The 18354-nt window shown below is 31.4% G+C and overlaps 1 protein-coding gene and 1 long non-coding RNA gene across 2 annotated transcripts; one reads left to right on the top strand and one right to left on the bottom strand.

Annotated features, from left to right (window-relative positions):
* Positions 1-4555: 4555 nt before the first annotated feature.
* Positions 4556-6212, bottom strand: LOC112285503 (peroxidase 71). The gene is made up of 2 exons (XM_024526398.2): positions 5814-6212; positions 4556-5527 (listed from the first exon to the last, which is right to left on the bottom strand). Exons 1-2 carry the CDS (start codon positions 6030-6032, stop codon positions 4796-4798), a joined length of 951 nt encoding a protein of 316 aa, XP_024382166.1. The 5' UTR covers positions 6033-6212; the 3' UTR covers positions 4556-4795.
* Positions 6213-11658: 5446 nt separating this feature from the next.
* LOC112285663 (uncharacterized) lies at positions 11659-13538 on the top strand. Its single transcript, XR_002970769.3, has 2 exons — positions 11659-12406; positions 12783-13538. It is a non-coding gene; the product is annotated as an uncharacterized LOC112285663 (long non-coding RNA).
* The last annotated feature ends 4816 nt before the right edge of the window (positions 13539-18354 follow it).

The following is an 18354-nucleotide window of genomic DNA, read 5'->3' as shown; positions in this document are numbered from 1 at the left end:
CCATGCATTTGAAAGTTGCTTATGCTATAACATGCACTTTGAACTCTTAAACAATATTCAATTTTTGTGTTCTACAACTCTATTTTATTGAGGCATATAAGGCATCAAAAATTATCTTTCAATGCTATGTTGCTTACAAAAATATTTGAAGGCCTTAGATGTATACCTCCCCTCTTTCCCCCCTCCCATTGCCATTGCATAATTTTTGAATATTTAAGCCTATTTGTTTTTCAACTAGAGCCTTGAAAATCCTAAACTTATCCAAGACTTCAAAATTTTGTTTCATGAAGTATACAAAAGTCTTTCTTCAAAGATCATCAATAAAAGTGACAAAGTATTTTATCCCTCTCTAAGATGATATCCTCTTAAAACCATTTATATTAGAATGTATCAATTCCAAGAATTTTATTGCACAAGTACCACTTTTTAATAGAAAAGTATCATGATGTTGTTTTTCATAAATACGCCTTTTGCAAAACTCTAATTTTGTGTTCTTACTTATGTCCAAATGAATGATTATATCACCTACTTGTAGTTTCTTTAAGCTTGAAATGCTAAGATGACTATATTGTTGGTGCTAGATATCAGCCTTGTTCAAAGTGTGTTTTATCTTTGTAACAAGGAAAGTCTTTTTATCTTCATCCAAAGATCTTTTTAACTTGTACAAGCTATTATACCTAATATCTTTAATGGTTATATAATCTCATTTCATGAGACATGTATTAGTCTTGAAATTGACTTTATAATCTTAATTTATTATTTTGTTAATAGAAAGCAAATTCTTGGCCAATCCTTCAATATTTAAGATATTATGTACATCTTTTTAAATATTTTTTGAAAATTAAAAAGAGATCTTATCTTTTTTTTTGATAGAAAATCTAGTATCATCTCCCAAATAGACTTTAGACCTTTTTAGTAGGTTTTTGTAACTTGATAATTAACTTCAATTTCTTATTATGTATTGAGAAGCATCAAAATTGATGTACCATTCTTTGTTACTTATAGTTACAAATAATGCAATTACAAAGATAGATTCATCTTCCTTTTGATCTTTTTTATGTCTTGTATTAGCTTGCTTTTTTTGAAAATCCCTTTTTAACTTTCTTAACTTCATGTCTTTCTTCTTGGTTTGATACTCTCTCTCATAGTGACCTTTTTTATTACAATATTTATATTTGGCGTTCTTTTTATAATCATGTGAAGATCCTACATGAATATGAATATGAGAATGTAGCTTGGATTTTCTTTTCTTAGCCAATGCCACCTCAAAAGTCGATCCTACATTCTTGTGATGAGACTCTTGTTCTAATAACTAAGTTGTGACCATAGTTAATGTCAACTTAGAAAAAGGTCATGTTTCTAACAATACTATTAGGGTACGGTATGACTTTAGAAGACTCTTTAATAATGCCATGACAAAATATGTATCCAAGATTTTTTTCCAATAAAAAAAAGTTATTCAATTATTTCTTATAATTTGTCTATATGCTTGATGATGTTATTACCTTCATTCATTTGTGCAGTTTAAAACCTATAATTCAAGAATAATAGGCTTGAGGTATTTTTAACCTCATATGTTTTTTTTAGACTCTTCTATGCAGGCTCTACACTTATAGCTTTGCTTGTTGTCAAGAACTCTAAACTAAAGAAAAAAAATTATAAATAATGCTTGCTTATCTATATCTTTTTATTTTTCTAACTCAACTAGATCTACGGGTGATCCAATAGATTTCTTGTATTTTTTACATATAACGTTCTACAATTCCTTATCAATTAGAATAAATCTAATCATCTCTTTCTAAAAGTACCAATTGTCTTTGATAAATTTTTCTATCATGCAATATATTATTGCTATAATACAAAAAATATGCAAAAGATAGAAGAAATAATAGGACTAAAAAAAAGAAAAAAAAGAAAAAAATAGAATCAAAATGAGTTAAAATACCTTTTATAGTCTTTTATTTGATTATTTATAGAAATTTTAAAAAAAATTCTAAAATATTATGGTGCTACCATTGTATTATACTACCACTAGCACTTCTAAAAAAATTTAATTTTAAATTTCTAAAATTGACTAAAATATATAAATTTTGACAAATATATGTCCAATTTAAATCAAAAAACTTAATGTATAAATCTTTTTGGAGTCTTTGGACTTGCTAGACTCTTTAGATTTCCTAAATTCCTTTGAATTTGGTGTTTGAAGTCTTGATTTGCATCTCAAAATTCTTCATTGGTCAATTTGATTGCCCATTTTCAATAGTTTGTTCTCGGCAAGGCAATTTGGACTGCGCATTCTCGATAGTTGATCAAAAATGCACATTCTCCATAGTCTGTTCTCGATTGCATATCCTTGACTACACTATAGATTTATATAAACTATAGATTGTGCTTGCAGAAGCTATGGACTATGGACAAATTTTCTTGAAGCTCCAATCCCTTCTTTTTGTTCTTCTCGCTTTTTTACATTGCTTCTAATAAGAGCTATTGAAAAAAAAAAAAAAAAAAAAAAAACTTCAAAGATGATTGAAAGACCATGTTCTACAAAACAACCTCATACATATACTTAGTCCAAAAAGATTAATTCAAAAGCATCGAGTTCTAATATTATATAATAAAATTAAAAAAGAATATTCTTAAAATAAAAATAAAAATATGTTAAGAGAAGAAGTCTAAAACCACTTACCAAAATGAGCTTTTGATTTGAATTCATATATTACTAGTCTAATATCAAACCACATAGACTTACTAGTGTGAATACACAAACAACTAGTTTAGTCAACAATGTCCAATTAACATGTTGACACTTGTCTTATTAAGTCGCATAATGGCTTGATAGTCTATGAAGCTTAAATGGTATAACCACCAACAAATGATAGCTATGACTTATCAACTGGCAAAGTAGTGTCAACCGCCTATTCTACATTATATCTAATATGAGTTACATACTCTATTAATATTATTCATAGATACCTTCTTTTTCCACACATCCTTACAAGCACATAATAATAAGATTTTTATATCATTTTTTTAAAATGATGATGATTTATTAAAATCTATAATTAAAAAAATTAAAAGTATTTATTATAATTTTTTAATCATATTATATTAAATAATTATCATATATCATAAAAAAATAATAATAATATATTATTATATTAAAATTATTCATTGCATTAAAAGTTAGTTGAAGTGAAAGAAAAATACACTATAAGTTTTTAAAATACACTTTAGAACATAAGCTTCTAGATTTAATCCAAAAATATAAAAAAAATAATTAAATATTTTTTTATAGGCTAGAATTTGGAACCACAAGGTTTTATGCTTAATTTATTATCTATTTTCAAATAAAAAAACCACTATACTTAGAAACCATCCATCTAACATGTGAATATTCTTTCCAATAAATCAACATGCTCTAGTAACAGTTTGCACATTAGTTCTATTTTCCATCATCTAGAAGATCAAAGAATTCTTTTCTTCTAACATCACTAGTAATATAAGTGAGTTACTAGTATTTAGATAATTCTCACTCCTTTTTAATACTCCCTTCCATTTTTAAGCCTATGGGCTTTACTCATGCTTCTTCCATCTCTCTACCTTTAGGTCTACAGATTACATTTATGGCTCTTTTCTCCTAGACAACAAGCAAATTTGAAACTTCAAGATCTACTTCCTTGTTTAAAGCCTTTGAATTATATGAATATGTTTTTCTAAAAGTATTTTTCCTAAGAATCAAGTCTAGGAGTAGGTTTGACCCAACTTTTGAAATCTATTATATTAAGTCACACAAAGTCTGACATTTTGTTTTGAAGGTATAAAAAGATAAAAAAAAAAATGTTGTAATGTGCTCTAAATTATTTTATATAAATTGTGTTTAGAATATATAATAAAAATAAAAATACATAATTTAAATTTCATCAGTAAGTAGAAAACACAAGTCATTGTCATTGTGAGAAGGCTGAAGCAATTACAAAGAAAATAACTAGTATTGTAAAACCGCCACTCATAATTTCTACAAATTCGAAAACAAATGAACTTTTTATGTGAGACTGCCTGAAGTCTCAACAAGCAATGAACAACATTTGTTTCCTTTTAGACACAATCACACACAGACAAACAAGACAGACCACAGGATCAAACATTACAGAATGGAAATTTGAAAGTAAACAAGAATAGTCTTGGCTATTGCTCACAATCCACCATTTCCTATTCATCTCCAAACATCATGTTTGACAAAGATATTTGTATGTAGACACGGAGAGGACAGTTTCGAACAAACATGGTGTGGAGGGAGTGAATGAGAATTACTGCGTTTCTGATGACAGATGTTAAGTTATGCAGTGATACAAGTATCACAATATCTACGCTGTTCCATCATTCATCCATGATTGTGTGTATCTCAGATCTTCTTGAGATCTTGCCGACATCCATCCATGATTGTGTGATTAGAAAAACATTGCCGGTGTCGGTGATTGCATCTTCAACCTTGATGGCACACTTTACCGACGCGCAAACATCAAACAGGGAGAGACAAGCTCATGGCGAGCGGAGATTTTCTGTTACGAAGCCTCTTGAAACGAGGAGCGAGCTGCCGAAATGGGCATTTATACCAAAAGGAATCACAAAACAGAAAACAATCTACTGTAAGCTACTAAGAGTATTCGAAGGAATGCTGTGAATGCAACACTAGGCCGAAGAGGGCGTCGGGAATGCAAGCAAGCCTCCCTGTAAACAATCTCCATCATCTAATCATCGACAGTCTCCGACTAAAAGCGCAAATCAGTGTTCGGACCTAGTTCACGAACTGGCAGTGCTTTCTGATCTCCCCCTCGTGTCCAATCTTTACCTCGATGCTAGTCATCGCCACCATCGCCTCAGCGAAGTTCTTGTCGAATGTGGCTCTTTTAAGGTTAGCCTCCACAAAAGGTTTCGTCGCTGGGTCTCTGAACAGATCCTGGTCTGAGGTCATGAGGCCGCGTCCCCTGACGATGTTTCTGAAGTACTGGGTGTCGAACTTATTTCCGGTGTAGCGGTCGATCTGCAAGGGAGTGAGGGAGGTGTTACTGGGACACTTGCGCTGCAGCTGCCTGAGTAGGTTCTTCGGGATAGTTGGGTCTATGGTGGTGAAAATCCTGTCGCGCAGATGAAGGCAGTGGGTGATTCCGAGGGTGTGAGAACCGGAGAGATCAACCATCTGTTTTGCGGTCAGTCCCTTGCCAGCAAATATGGATATTAGCTGCTGGCTAGTGAATGTTGATGGAGGCAGCTCCTGAAGAGGCTCTGTGGAGAGAGAAATTCTGCCGTCCATCCGTCCTGCGGGGACTTCCCAGCCCACTCCTTTAGTCAGGATCACTGTGTCACGAGAAGCGAAGGCGAGGATGTCTGCGCATGAGACCACTCCGGGGCATTCTTTCTCGACTGCGTCCTTAACAGCATCGATGGCCTCGAACCCGTGCAAGCCTTGGTTATTCAGGGCAGCTCTCTCTGTGTTATTTCCAGCCAGAAGGACGGAGGCATCACAGCCCTGCAGCCATTATGAGATCCATCAATGCAATGTATCGATCTCTATGATCGGGATCTCGCCTCAATCTCGCTCGCGAAAATAGATTCACGTCAAAAGTGCACATTTGGAGTCAGGCATTGTAATGTGTATATCTCTGAATCAGCGACCCCAGTGTGATGAGCTTCACGGTGCGAAGAAAAGAACCGCCTTAAACCAATTCCACTCTAATGCGGCATATTGACCCTAAAGAAACAAATATCAAAATATTAAAAATTAAAAAAACTTGAATATTCAGCTGCATGCGTACCCGAACGAAGCAGTCATGAAAGATGAGGCGGAGAACGCCAGGAGCAACTGTATTGTCTTTCTCATATGCCGCCTTCATCGCCTTGTAAATGATGCTCTCCACATTAGGGCACGAGTGCTTGTAGAAGCCATACCTCAGCGTAGCATCAACACCAGTCACGGCCAACATGGCGACCAACACGACGGCTATTACAGTGGCCCTCATCGCGTGATGCGCCATCGTACACAAACCTCCTCGCTGCACACCTATATCCCGCAACTTTCTTCTGCTGCAGGTAGCTGGCACGCAGACCTTCGAGAGACCCGGATCACCACACACACCCAAGGAACTGTGACACCGAATGAGTTACCTGTGCCGAATGCGTGGCATATTATACAAGTGAAGATTCAGAGATGAAGCTCATTCTCCCCCAAAGCCCTGCAGCAATGGGATCAAGCGTCCCCGGAAAGACCGAGCTAATCTAAGATGTGCAGCGACTAAATTCGTTGCCGTTTTGGAAAGCTTTCTTTAGCGTCTACGACCATTGCAGCCTGTACGATCGGGTATGAAATTCCTGTTCCAGAACCTCGCGTCGCGGAGAACGCAACTAAAAGTTGCTTTCAGCTACTCGACGGCCACTGTGCTTCATGGAAAACTACCGCCGAATCGGATTATATTTAGCTGCAGTGTACTGCACCAAGGGCCAAAGAACCCCGAGCATCATCGCTGTTGACCGGGATACACCTGTATAATTGAGAATTGCTTGGTCATGTCGCTCACGCTCAATCTTTGTAGCGCCATCGTTGACCTGTAAATGCTAAGTTAAGCAGCCCAGTCCACCGTTTCCGTCCACCTCCTAATCAGCCACGGGGACCCGGATTACGCAATAAATCACTGTATTATGTTTTCGATTCAGTTGGACCTCGTGCTGCAGGCCATATGCTTCGCTGGCCATCCCCAGCGCCGTTGTCTGAGGAGGTCAACTCCTCACTACGTGCCGAAGTTGATTTGCTGGACGTCCCTCGATCCCGAATACTCATGGGATCAACTCCAATATTTATGAAGTTATGTTGGTTGTTGATTCTTTATCTTTTTAGTGCAAATATAAAAAATATAATTAAAAATAGAAGATGAAAAATAATCTTTATTGATTTTTGTTTTTTTATAACAAGAAATTGTTTGGCATTTCAATTTAGTTTTTGTGGATGTTGTTGATAAAAAGCTTTGATCCTCTTTGTTGTCTTTTAAAAATTCCTAAATAGCTTTTATATATATTTATTAATATAATATTTCCACCAACGTATTAGATATTCTTATCTATTCCAATGCTACCTTGAAGCTAAGATTTCTTTGCCATCAAATTCTTTATTATTATCTTTTTCTATAAAACAAAAGTGGCATTTGTCTTTTTTTTGGTGTATCTACTATCTTTTATGGTTCAAAAAGAGATACATGGAACTCACAATGGGTCTTTAAAGACTTTGATAGGTATAATCAATAAAAAATTCAACTAATTTATTTATATATAGAAAATATTTTAAGTCTACAATAGTCAAATTTATTACAAGGACAAATAGTCTTGATATTACAACAAAGTAACCATACCTTATTTCCAATACAAAATTGAGGTTGTTCTTTGCATTAGGCATTTACACTATTTTTTTGTCATTCTTGAGCTTTTTTAAATTGTACCTTTATGGTTGCATATAAAATTAATAAAAAATAGCCAATTTTTTTTTAATGATTATTAGTTTTTGAGAAGTCAAAAGTATCAAGTCATAGATGATAATTATAATTAAAAAAATAAATATATTCATTGAATAAAAATATATATTATATTATCATGAAAAAACTTTGTCACTGACAAAAGAATTGTACAATTATCTTGATGGTAGTTAATGATACATCTTAGATATTGCTCCAATACTTGATTTACTTGTTATTTTTTCCACCCCTTTGAAGATAATAATCTAGAGATATTTTTATGTCTATCTTTAATATCATAAAAAGATTTTTTTTCAAAATTTCAATGCAAATTGAGTTCTTCTATTTGATATAAAATCCTTTAGCAATCCATGGTTATAATAAATATTATTAAAAAAAAATAGATATTTCTTTACTTTTGATAGATTTTTTATATGATATAAAATGTATCATCTTATTAAAATAATCTAATATCATAGGTATAGAATCATAAGAACTTGAGATTGAAAAATCCGTGATAAAATCCATAAAAATAAAATAAAATAAAATAAAAAACCATGGTTGAATTCATATATGTAATGGTTGGAAAAATTTGTAAGTTTGAAGTTGAGGAGTTTTTTATTTTGAACAAATATCACATAATCATCTAAAATCTTTAATTTCTTTCTATATTTGAAGCCACTAAAAATTTATTGAAATTAATCTTAAGATCTTATTGTATTGAAATCATCTTATAAGTAAAAGATTATGACAAGATATTATTAAATTTATATACTTCTATTCCTTGAAATTATGCAAATAATTATTGAAGTATTTGTGTATATTTGTGATATTATTTACATCAAAGATTAAAAATTATATCTATTCTTCCAGTAGTTATCTATAGATAGAAGTTTTTTTCTTAGAAATATTGGCTAAGAGCCATGTAAATTTCAAAAGCAATAATTCTTCTCTTAAAAGATGAGTTGTTTTGGATCCATTCAACCTAGTAAAGAAGATCTTTTAAATTATTTGGAATAGCATCAATGTGGCATTGCCTTTTCTTATTTAGCCATTGATATTAATAGAAAATAAAAAAAATTAATTATTATAGTTTTCTTTTCTTGTTATAAGTGCATCAATATTTCTTCTATTTCTTTTTTCTATTTTTACTTTATTTAATTGGATAGAGTTGAGCTTCTCTTCTTATAAAGACTGCTATATCAAATAAAAAAAATAGATATTGAGATCAACTTGTGGTAGATCATAAAACTTTTGTATTAGAGGCTACCATTTCTTCCTTTATTTTATATTTTTAAATAATATATCTATTATAAAAAAAAAATCTATTTTTTATGTATTATTTATTAAATTTCTTGATAAGTCTATTTTAGAAAATATTCTTTATATTATTTATAGAATATCTTGTGTCAAAGCCAATAGAATTTTTTTTTAATAAAAGCCACATCCAATGGGAAAGAAGAAAAGAAATGGCTTCCTAATATAACAAGTACTTATTGTTTTGTTAAAACTTTATTTTTTAAAAACGATTATCTTATTAATTTTATTCAAAGAGTATTTGTATTTAAATATACTCCTTTATACCTCTATCACAATGTATATGATAGTCTTTTAACCATAGAATAATATCTTATGTAAAAAAAAGATATGTCTCAATATTTCTTCCTCATATTTTGGATCCATATAATTGATTTGATGGTAGTTTATAAGATGTCCCATAGTATATTATCATTTACTTGGATCCAATCTCTAAAATTCTACAAAGATATTTTAGAGATATTGAGACTTTCTTGGTTATGCATAGTACCAAATCTTATATTGTGCCACATAGTATACTAGCTCTATAAGCTATATTGAGATTATAAGACCTAAAAGTATTGGCATATGAAGAAGATCCATAAGCAATTGAAAAAAGTATGCTCATATGTTTTCATTAGATTAGTGTGGCAAAGACCACACATACTTGTTTCCGAGGCTTTTGATCTCCATTCCACAATTGGTAGCCTCTCTACTAAATAGAGCCATTGTATAGTTGTTATTTCCTATAAAAGCCATAGATGATAGATTTAGAAAATTATAAGCTTTTGTTGTTGCAATGTGTATCTGAAACAAGACTAGTCTATGTCAAGAATCTAAGACTCTTCTAATCTATAACAATATAAAACCTCATCACAAAGTAGGACAAAATGGACTAAAACAAAACTGAACATGACTAAACAAAATAGGATACGAAAGACAAAAATATACAAATGAAAATAAAATAAAATAGAACTGAACAAGAAGATGCAAAACCAAATTTTACTAATAAAGAAGATCCAAAGCCATACTTGATCTGGTACCCAAAAAGTCCTCATCAGTTCTATTTATACTTTATTTTATTACCCAGGACTTTCTAGAATGTTTTTAGATGATGGACCGCACTTAGATAATTTTCCTATATTCTTTCTAGAAGGTTTCATAGTAGGCTCCACCTAAATAACCATCCTAAGTTTTTTTCTAGAAGCTTCTATAGTGGATTCTACTTAGATAACCACCGTAAGCTCTTTCTAAAATATTCCACAGTGGATCCTATATAGTCTACTAACCTAGTCCCAACTTTAGAAACTTCTATAACTTTTCAAACATAGTTCCAATTATCTATTCCAATATGCAAATAATATAAATATCTTATCTATACCTTATTACAGTATCTTTATCTTACCAAGTCTAGAAGTCTTTTCATATTTCTTATGGTTTTATTTAGACCAATATGATAGTTGTATTTGGTTGTAAATTAGTAAAAATTGAATGCCTTTAAATTTCAACTTTTGAATATTGCTAGTCCTTGAGATTTTATTTTAAATAGCTAATAAGTATGGCATTGAAGGACCATATTATGTGTTAATATGAATACTCCTTGGAATTATCTTAAATAATTTTATATTTTAAATATATAATAAGAATAATATAAACATGATGAAGGATTTTGAATAAAAGTAGCTAAAAACTAATGTCAACTACCTATAGTTCTTCTGATAGATTTTCTTCAAATGTTTTGCACATTTAATCAAAATCAAATCATTTTTGTAAACAATATATAATGCAAATATTTGATGTAGAAAGTAAGATCCAATTACCACTATTCAATGGAATCTTTCTAGGTATCAAGGATACGAATCTCAAAGAAAAAAATCCTCCATACATTCTTATGTTACTTAAAAAGACTAGATAATTATTCAAAAATGATATAATATTAAACTAGAATATTTGTTACTAAAGACAAGAAAATTAGAAAGTCTTGAAATAAGACTAAGGACTAAAAAAGCATTGACAAGAATGAAGAAGGCTTCATTCTTGCTTCCATATATACTCTCTAATTAAAAGTTATGTGACAATATTCTATAGGACCTCCAATATGTGTTGACTTTGCTAGACACATGTCTTAACTTGCAAGGTAAGTCATTTATATGTATGCCACATAATAAGCTTGTTCTACAAGCTATTGACACATATGGTATGTAGTTAACTTGTTGATCAAATTTTAAAACCTATCAATTAACTAAAAATATATCTAAAGTCAAAATCGTATCTATAAAGCTTCTTTAGAAGATATTATGAAATTAATTTATATTTATTTAATTCTATCTAATTATATGAGTAACTATTGAAATAAATATGTATACCTATAAGACTAAGTGGTTTCCAAGATATGGCTCTTTTAAATGTAACTCATTTGGAAGGAATTGTGCTTAAGTCAATGGCTATTTTAGTAAATGTTATAAAGTACCATTCATCTAATGGTTCAAAAAACATGTCTTTAATCTAAAATACTCTTCTATTTTCCAAAGTTAAATATATAGAGTCAAGTTCAATCTTGAATAAGATTCTAAATAATTATTGGATAAGTTGATTGCTAAAGATGGATTATTTAAGGATCTCAGAGGTGTGTATCAAAAGAATTTATTCTAAACCAATTTTTGATGTGTTTTATACTTAGAATGTAGCTCTTTACAATAGAAAGGATCCTTACAAAAGATGCAACTAGCTAAGATTTAATAGAGATGTTGAGGCTGTCTCCTTGTCCTAATAAGTTTGGTGTAGCTTCAATTATATCTTGCAAAAGCCTTCTACAATTTATAGCCAAGCTTTAGACTCATAATTACAAGCTTGGTCATGAGTGCATATGTTTGTATTTGAGGATCGATATCTTTAGCATGTCTTGCATCCAATGGTTGTATGAATATTGTCCAACTAAACTTGGCCCACACGGGGTGAGTCATTAAAAAGACCCATCTTCAATTTTAGAATAAAAACTTGTATCTAGAATATCAAAAATACAAGTATTGGCTAAAGAGAGTGCATGAATTTCTAAATACTTAGGTAATTAGCTATAAGGGTAGAAAAAGATTCATCTTCAAGCTTTTTGTGTAAGTTTCTAAAATAATTCTAATATTAATTTTGTAGAAGAAAGTAATTAGTTGATTAAAGAATTAGAAGTAAGAATGGAAAGAAAAGAAAATAGTTGACAGGAATCCGGCCACTAGAAGGCGGCCTATTTTCCTCCCTTTCTGCTCTGATCGCGGATTTTGGATTTTGCTGAAGAGCCATAGTTGACAGAGGTCTGGCTGCCAGAGTATATTTTTATTGTTTTTGGTTTCATTTTTTTGGTTCTAAAGCTCCAAAATCTTCGGTGTGCTTCGGCTAGTGCTGCTGCCTTGTGTGTGTATTGTTTCTTTTAGGCGTCCAAATTTTGGTTCTGGTTCTGCTTGGCAACTCGATAAGCTGCAGTAATGCTGCTCTCGCTTTGGGAGAGCTGTGGGATTGCTGCGTAAGCTCCAACTGGTTGGACAATGCTGCTCGATTAACAATGAGACCATTGTTGTCTTTGGAGCGATGGTGGTTGTTCTCTCTTCCATATTAAAACCCGCAGTGTAGGTTGCAGATCTATTTTTTGCTGTCAGCTGTATTTGGGTGTTGCGGCTGAGGGCATTGTTGTTTTTGGACCTCTGGTTTGTAAGCACGGCGTCAATATTGCAATGTGGTTCTAGGTTGTTATTTTTTTCTTGTCCTTGATCTAAGGAGGGGAAGCGTGGTAAACATATTCTTATTGCTAGATGGTATGAATGCGGCTAATGTAGGGAATGGCGATGTTTGCATGATTTAATCTTTGGATGGAAGTTGCAATTACAAGTTGAGCAAGCAGAAGTAGTGGTTTTTTTCTTTTTTTTTTTTTTTTTTTTTTTTGGATGTGGGCATCACTTCTATTATCAACGTCTTCATGTTTTTTGGTTGTTGTGGCTGGAGCAGAGGGCTTTGATTTCCTCGGGACGTGCACTAATTGCAAAGCTGGCAATAAGGGTACAAAATTTCAACCTTTTTTTTTTTGTTTTTTTTTTTTTTGTGTGTGTTCCGTCTGGGTTCTGCGGTGCAGTGTGCAGGCTTTATGTATCCCTCCTTGCGACTGTGTGAGTGTTCTTGGCTGTGGTGCGGCAACAATGCCTCTTGGTGGTCATCTATGATTGAAGCCCAAATATCCAAGCAGTGGAGGTGTGCTGCGGAGGAGTTCGACCATCTATTAGGTTTGCGTCTAGTTTTATTGCCATTTTAATTTTTTTTCCTTCGGAGATCTAGGACCAAAGAGTTGCGGCGGCTGGAAAAAGACAAGTATTGGTGCCGTGGAGGTCTAGAGATGTTATGCAGTGGTTCTAAATTGTCTTCGTTCTTAGTTATCGTGTTTAGTCATTTCCTTCCCTCATCTTGCTCGATTATTGCCGACGTGATCTTTTGGTGGTTGGTGAAGGACATGTTGAGTGCCGCGTGTGTTTGTCAACACCACAACCATCAACTCCCTCTTAGTTTATTATTTCCTCTCTCGCGTTATGGTTACTATTGTGTGTTTTTTTATTAGGTGTTTTGCTGCAGTGGGCTACTAGATTGGATGTTCTTCTTTTTATTTGTTGTTTTGTCAAGTTGCGGTATAGTCGGATTATCTGCATTGACGTCCAAATATGGATGGCCTCTGAATATCTTGAAGCTTCAAAAAGCCAACGCTGATCTAACTAAGTGAATCCCTGTCACTTCTTCCTTTTTTTTTCTTGGAGAGCTCTAAACAAGCTCACGGTCGATCCAGATATATGTTGTTCCTTGGCTTCTCTGTATTTTTCTAATTGAGATCTTAGGCAGAGTTCAAATTCCAAGAAGACTAGGAACATTAAGACAAATGTGAATTCTTTGACATCTTGAACCTTAAGGAACCAAGGAAGACTGCGCTGTTCAACCGTGGTGCTAAAATCAGATTAAGAAGGACAAATGATCTTGAGATCATCTTCTACAAGGTTCCAATTGATTCCTACAATGCCAAGTCATCTGATGGCCTCTTCTCCAAATTCTGAGTTTGTTACCAGTTGCTTGCTCTCTCTTCCTTTCAACATTATGGTTACTGTTCATCTTCATAGATGATCGTTGGCGACCTGCGGTTGTGTAAGTTGGTCGCATTCCAAGCCAAGACGTGAAGATCAGTGTTATTGACCTTGTGTTGGAATTAATGTCATGGTGCTGAGGCTACCCAAACACCATAGCAAGGAAACTTCAAACCTCTTATAAGGCTAGGTGGATTAGATTGTTGAGGTTCCAGTAGTAGAGCATCAATAGTTAGGATGAATTATCATAAAGGGATTCTTTGAAGAGCAGCTGGAAGTGCTTCAATCCACAAGATCAATGCACTAAAGAAATTGTTGCTAGAGATTGTTCTTGCTATGTTCTGACTGGGAAGCAAAAAAAACTCACTCCGGTTCTCTTCAACTGTCAACACTATTATTTCATGTGAGCCTTCCTATGCGCGATTCTTATAAAAAAAAATAGTTATTTTACCAATAGAATAGAATTTTAATTGGATGAACTTAAGTCAATAGATTAGATGAATATGAGTTGGATGAGTTCAGGACGTAGGTGAATTTTTATTTGTGGATAAATTTTCATTCACAGGGAAAAACTGATTTGTGAATAAAAATTCATTCAAGAATTATCTCAAATTGCTAGATAAAAAATAATGAAAAATCAAGAAAATATATAAACTTCTTCCAATATATATGCATATTAGAATTACTTGATTTGACACATTGAGTTGTTATGAAGTGTTTTAAGAATTAATAAGAGTAATCAAGAGAGCTTAAAGTAATCTTTTAAGAAGGGCTTAGAGTATAATTTATATATAATTAAAATATAAAGTAATTAATTAATGTAGATTAGGATAAACTTTGAACTTGTAGGATTTTATTTTAGTTCATTCATGGTGTTATTATTTCTTGCATTTCATATACAATTTTAAATAAATATATGTATTATTTTGAAAGTAGAGTTTGTAATTGCCAAGCATAAACAAAAGAATCATATAATGGCAAGAATGGTTTGATAAGCCATCATAATTCTTTCTGCTAGTGATAAATATTTTGAGTTCCAAAAGATGAGACTAGTTTTAAAGCCTTGTATAATCTTATTGGTAATGTCTTTTGCAAGTGTTATGATTCCTATAGAAAATCCAAGATATCTCGTTGTAGTTTCCAAAGATAGCTAGTTTAATCTATAATATCTAATCTATTGGTATATTTGGATTTATTAAAATATCCAAATACCTATGGATTTGTTCCAATTTATTTTAGCTTTGTTGTCTTCATAATATATAATGAGTATATTCATTGATATATCCAAATTTGTTATGGTGCCTTGTATCTATAGAGCTAAGTCATTTGCATAGATTTGATTTGTTGTAGAATAACTATTTGAAAGAGTAAGGTCTTTGAGGGATTGATTTGGATTAGAGAGAAAGTAACTTAAAACAGCACGTGCTAGAAGATAGAAGTAGGATACCAATTGGCATCCTTGCCTTATTTAACTTTAGAGGGACAATTATTCTATAAAGATGTTGTTCAAAATGACTTTGGCAGTATCTTTTGTATAAAGTAACATAATTAAATTCACTTATTCATGAAAGAAGTCCATATATAACATCATCTCTTAGAAAAAAAATAATTGATTCTATTATAAGCCTTATCAAAATTCAATTAGAAGAAAATTAGATATTAGTTATTTTCTACCACTCAATCCATGGCTGATTGCACTATAAATATATTATGAAAGTTGTACCTTCTTAGAATAAAAATAGTTTGTGAAATTTAAATCTAGACAAAAAAACTAAGGTATCATCTAATTTACCAATAGTTTTGTAATTACCTTGTATATTCATCCTAAGAAGGATATCAGCTTGAAGTTTGTGAAGTAGATTAATTCTCTTCCTTTAGAAACTAAATAAATTTTACTTGTCTTAAGCAAGCCACTCAATGACTTAGTGGCAAAGATTTCTTAAGCCAAGCTAAGAAGATCTACACCAATTTTGTCTAAAAAGGCTTGAAAGAACTCAATGGAAATTCCATCAATCCTAAGAACTTTGTCTATAGGGAGGTCTTTTATTGCCTCTATTATTTCTTATAAAAAGAAGCTTTGGATGAATGCTTGGCCTTCTGCTTTTATAACACAAATTGACATATTTTGGAAATAATTTTGTTTGGCTTGAAAATTAGCCTTAATATTCTTGTTCTATAAGTAAATGCAACTATAGTAGGTACCAACATATAATTGCATCTTATTATAATTAGTAAGCAATTAACTTTCATCAATTAGTTTGTTGATCAATATAGATTTTTTTAAACCAATGTGGAATTAAAAAAAAAAAAAAAAAAAAAAAAAAATTATAATTATTCCTATCATTGATTTTGATCCACTTTCATAGGTGCCAATCATATTTAGCATCTATTTGTTTTTGTTTTTAGATATGCAATGCAATTTAAGCTAGTTTGAGATTGTCTTGGATTTTTTAATCATTTGAGTTGGATTATGAAGCAAGTTCTATCTTAAATATAAAAGCAAGTTGGATATTGAATTTGTTTTTTCATTGTACTTGAAAAACATAGACCTTTTAATTACTATATAGTTTGAATACCTTAAGGTCTTTTGCAAATCTACCATTCTATAATTTAGAAGCATTTGTCATTATAGCTTTATGCTACTTTTTTAATAATAAAGATTTTTTGATATTATACATAAGCAAGTATCAATTGAAGATGGATTATTATTCACTTTTGTTGTAGTAGGGTTGTAACCTCACAAAAATATGGGCATGGTTTGTTACATGTGCTAGCAATGGCCAAATGACAATTTAGCTTTCAATGTATATTAAAATATGGTTCATGTAAAATTTTTCGAAGTTAGAGTAAATCAATTCATAGGCTATATATTCATTATTCTACAAAAATTATTAGATGAATTTTTTAAAACTTGTCTAATCAAAGATAATCTTGTAAGCCAACATACACCTAAAGATTTCTCCATGCTACTTATTTCTTTGTCTTCTTGTGGTAGTACATTAGCTACTCTATTTATCTTTTAAATGAATTATCATATTAAAGTTGCCTCCTAAAATCCAATTGGCGACTGAAAGTGGGTGTTGGTGAATCTTAGTCTATAATCAAGTTTTAGATCTAGTATAATTAAAAGCATATAGATTAATATTACTAATTTTGATATAAAAAGTCTATGGCATGATGATATATTGGGTCTTCTCCTTTATGATTACTCTATATTTACAAATAATTTCTTTTAGTTTTTTTGATAAAAAGAAGCTCGTATTATTCTTAAAATTATCTTTTTTGACACAATATATAGTTTGATTTAGAAAAAAAGTCATTTTGTGAATTTAATTTAATTAATATGATATTTTTCTTCTTCTAGTAAGAGCATGTACTCTTGAATGATAATAATATTTGATTGAGGCTAAAATTTCTAAATAAATTTTTTTATTTCTTACCACTTGCATATACAAATGACATTTCAACTTAGTCCTTATACATTGAGCTATACTATTGTGAGTAAATTAGACATCTTAATTGTTTATTTGATGGATTTTGGACTCTCTTTTATTGATTATTCTTATCATAGATGGTATGATATTGGATGTATGAAGATCTAGTTCATTAGGTAGTTTCAATGAAATACATCTCAATAAGACAAATAATTTGTGAGTTTCTATATTCCATGCTTAGATATGTATAGTAGAAATCTCAAAAGATAGTTCTAAAAAGTAATTGGGAAGAACAACCATAATAATTCTTTATTATTGCATGGTGTATGAACATCTTTATTATAGTTAATAAGGATTATAATAATATATGATAAAGTAACATACATACGACCATATGTAGAGCTAGCTACCATCTTTCCTCAGACAGAGAGGATTCAAATGTTTTTGTTTAAAGATTGATTTATTTTGAAGATATAACATGGTTTCATTGACCATGTATGTGCAAAGTGATGCAAATGTCTAAGCTTTTTCTTCTTGTCTGTGAATTGAATAAAATATTATATATTATTTTTTTGTAATTTTGTACATATCAACCAATGCTTCTAGAATGCCATCTCATTGCCAATAGAAGACTCAAAGTATGATTGTAGCTAAATTGTTTCCTTCCAGTATCTAGCAAGTACTAACCAAAAACTAGTATATATCTTTGTTGTCTTGTATCCATGTATTTTAGTTTGTGGCTTTGCAAGGACAAAGGATTATTTTTTTTGGTAGCTATGTTTTGATTATTGAATAAAGTTTGGTGTTCTTGTACTAATTTTATTGAGTTGTCATATGTGTTGTTTAGGTTGTAGTTCAGGTATTTCTCCATTTTTGTTTGAAGAAGCAAGTGATTGTCTCTTGCTATTACTTTAGTATTAGCACTTATTGCTCATGCATTCTATTATTAGTGTTCTCAATATATGATAGTTTTGTACTATGTAATCAAAAGAATAACACATACTATATTGGGATGTAAATCTATTA

This window comes from Physcomitrium patens, chromosome 8, assembly GCF_059467195.1.
Source record: "Physcomitrium patens ecotype Gransden chromosome 8, ASM5946719v1, whole genome shotgun sequence".
NCBI lineage: Eukaryota > Viridiplantae > Streptophyta > Bryopsida > Funariales > Funariaceae > Physcomitrium > Physcomitrium patens.
This window is presented reverse-complemented; position numbering and strand designations above follow the sequence as displayed.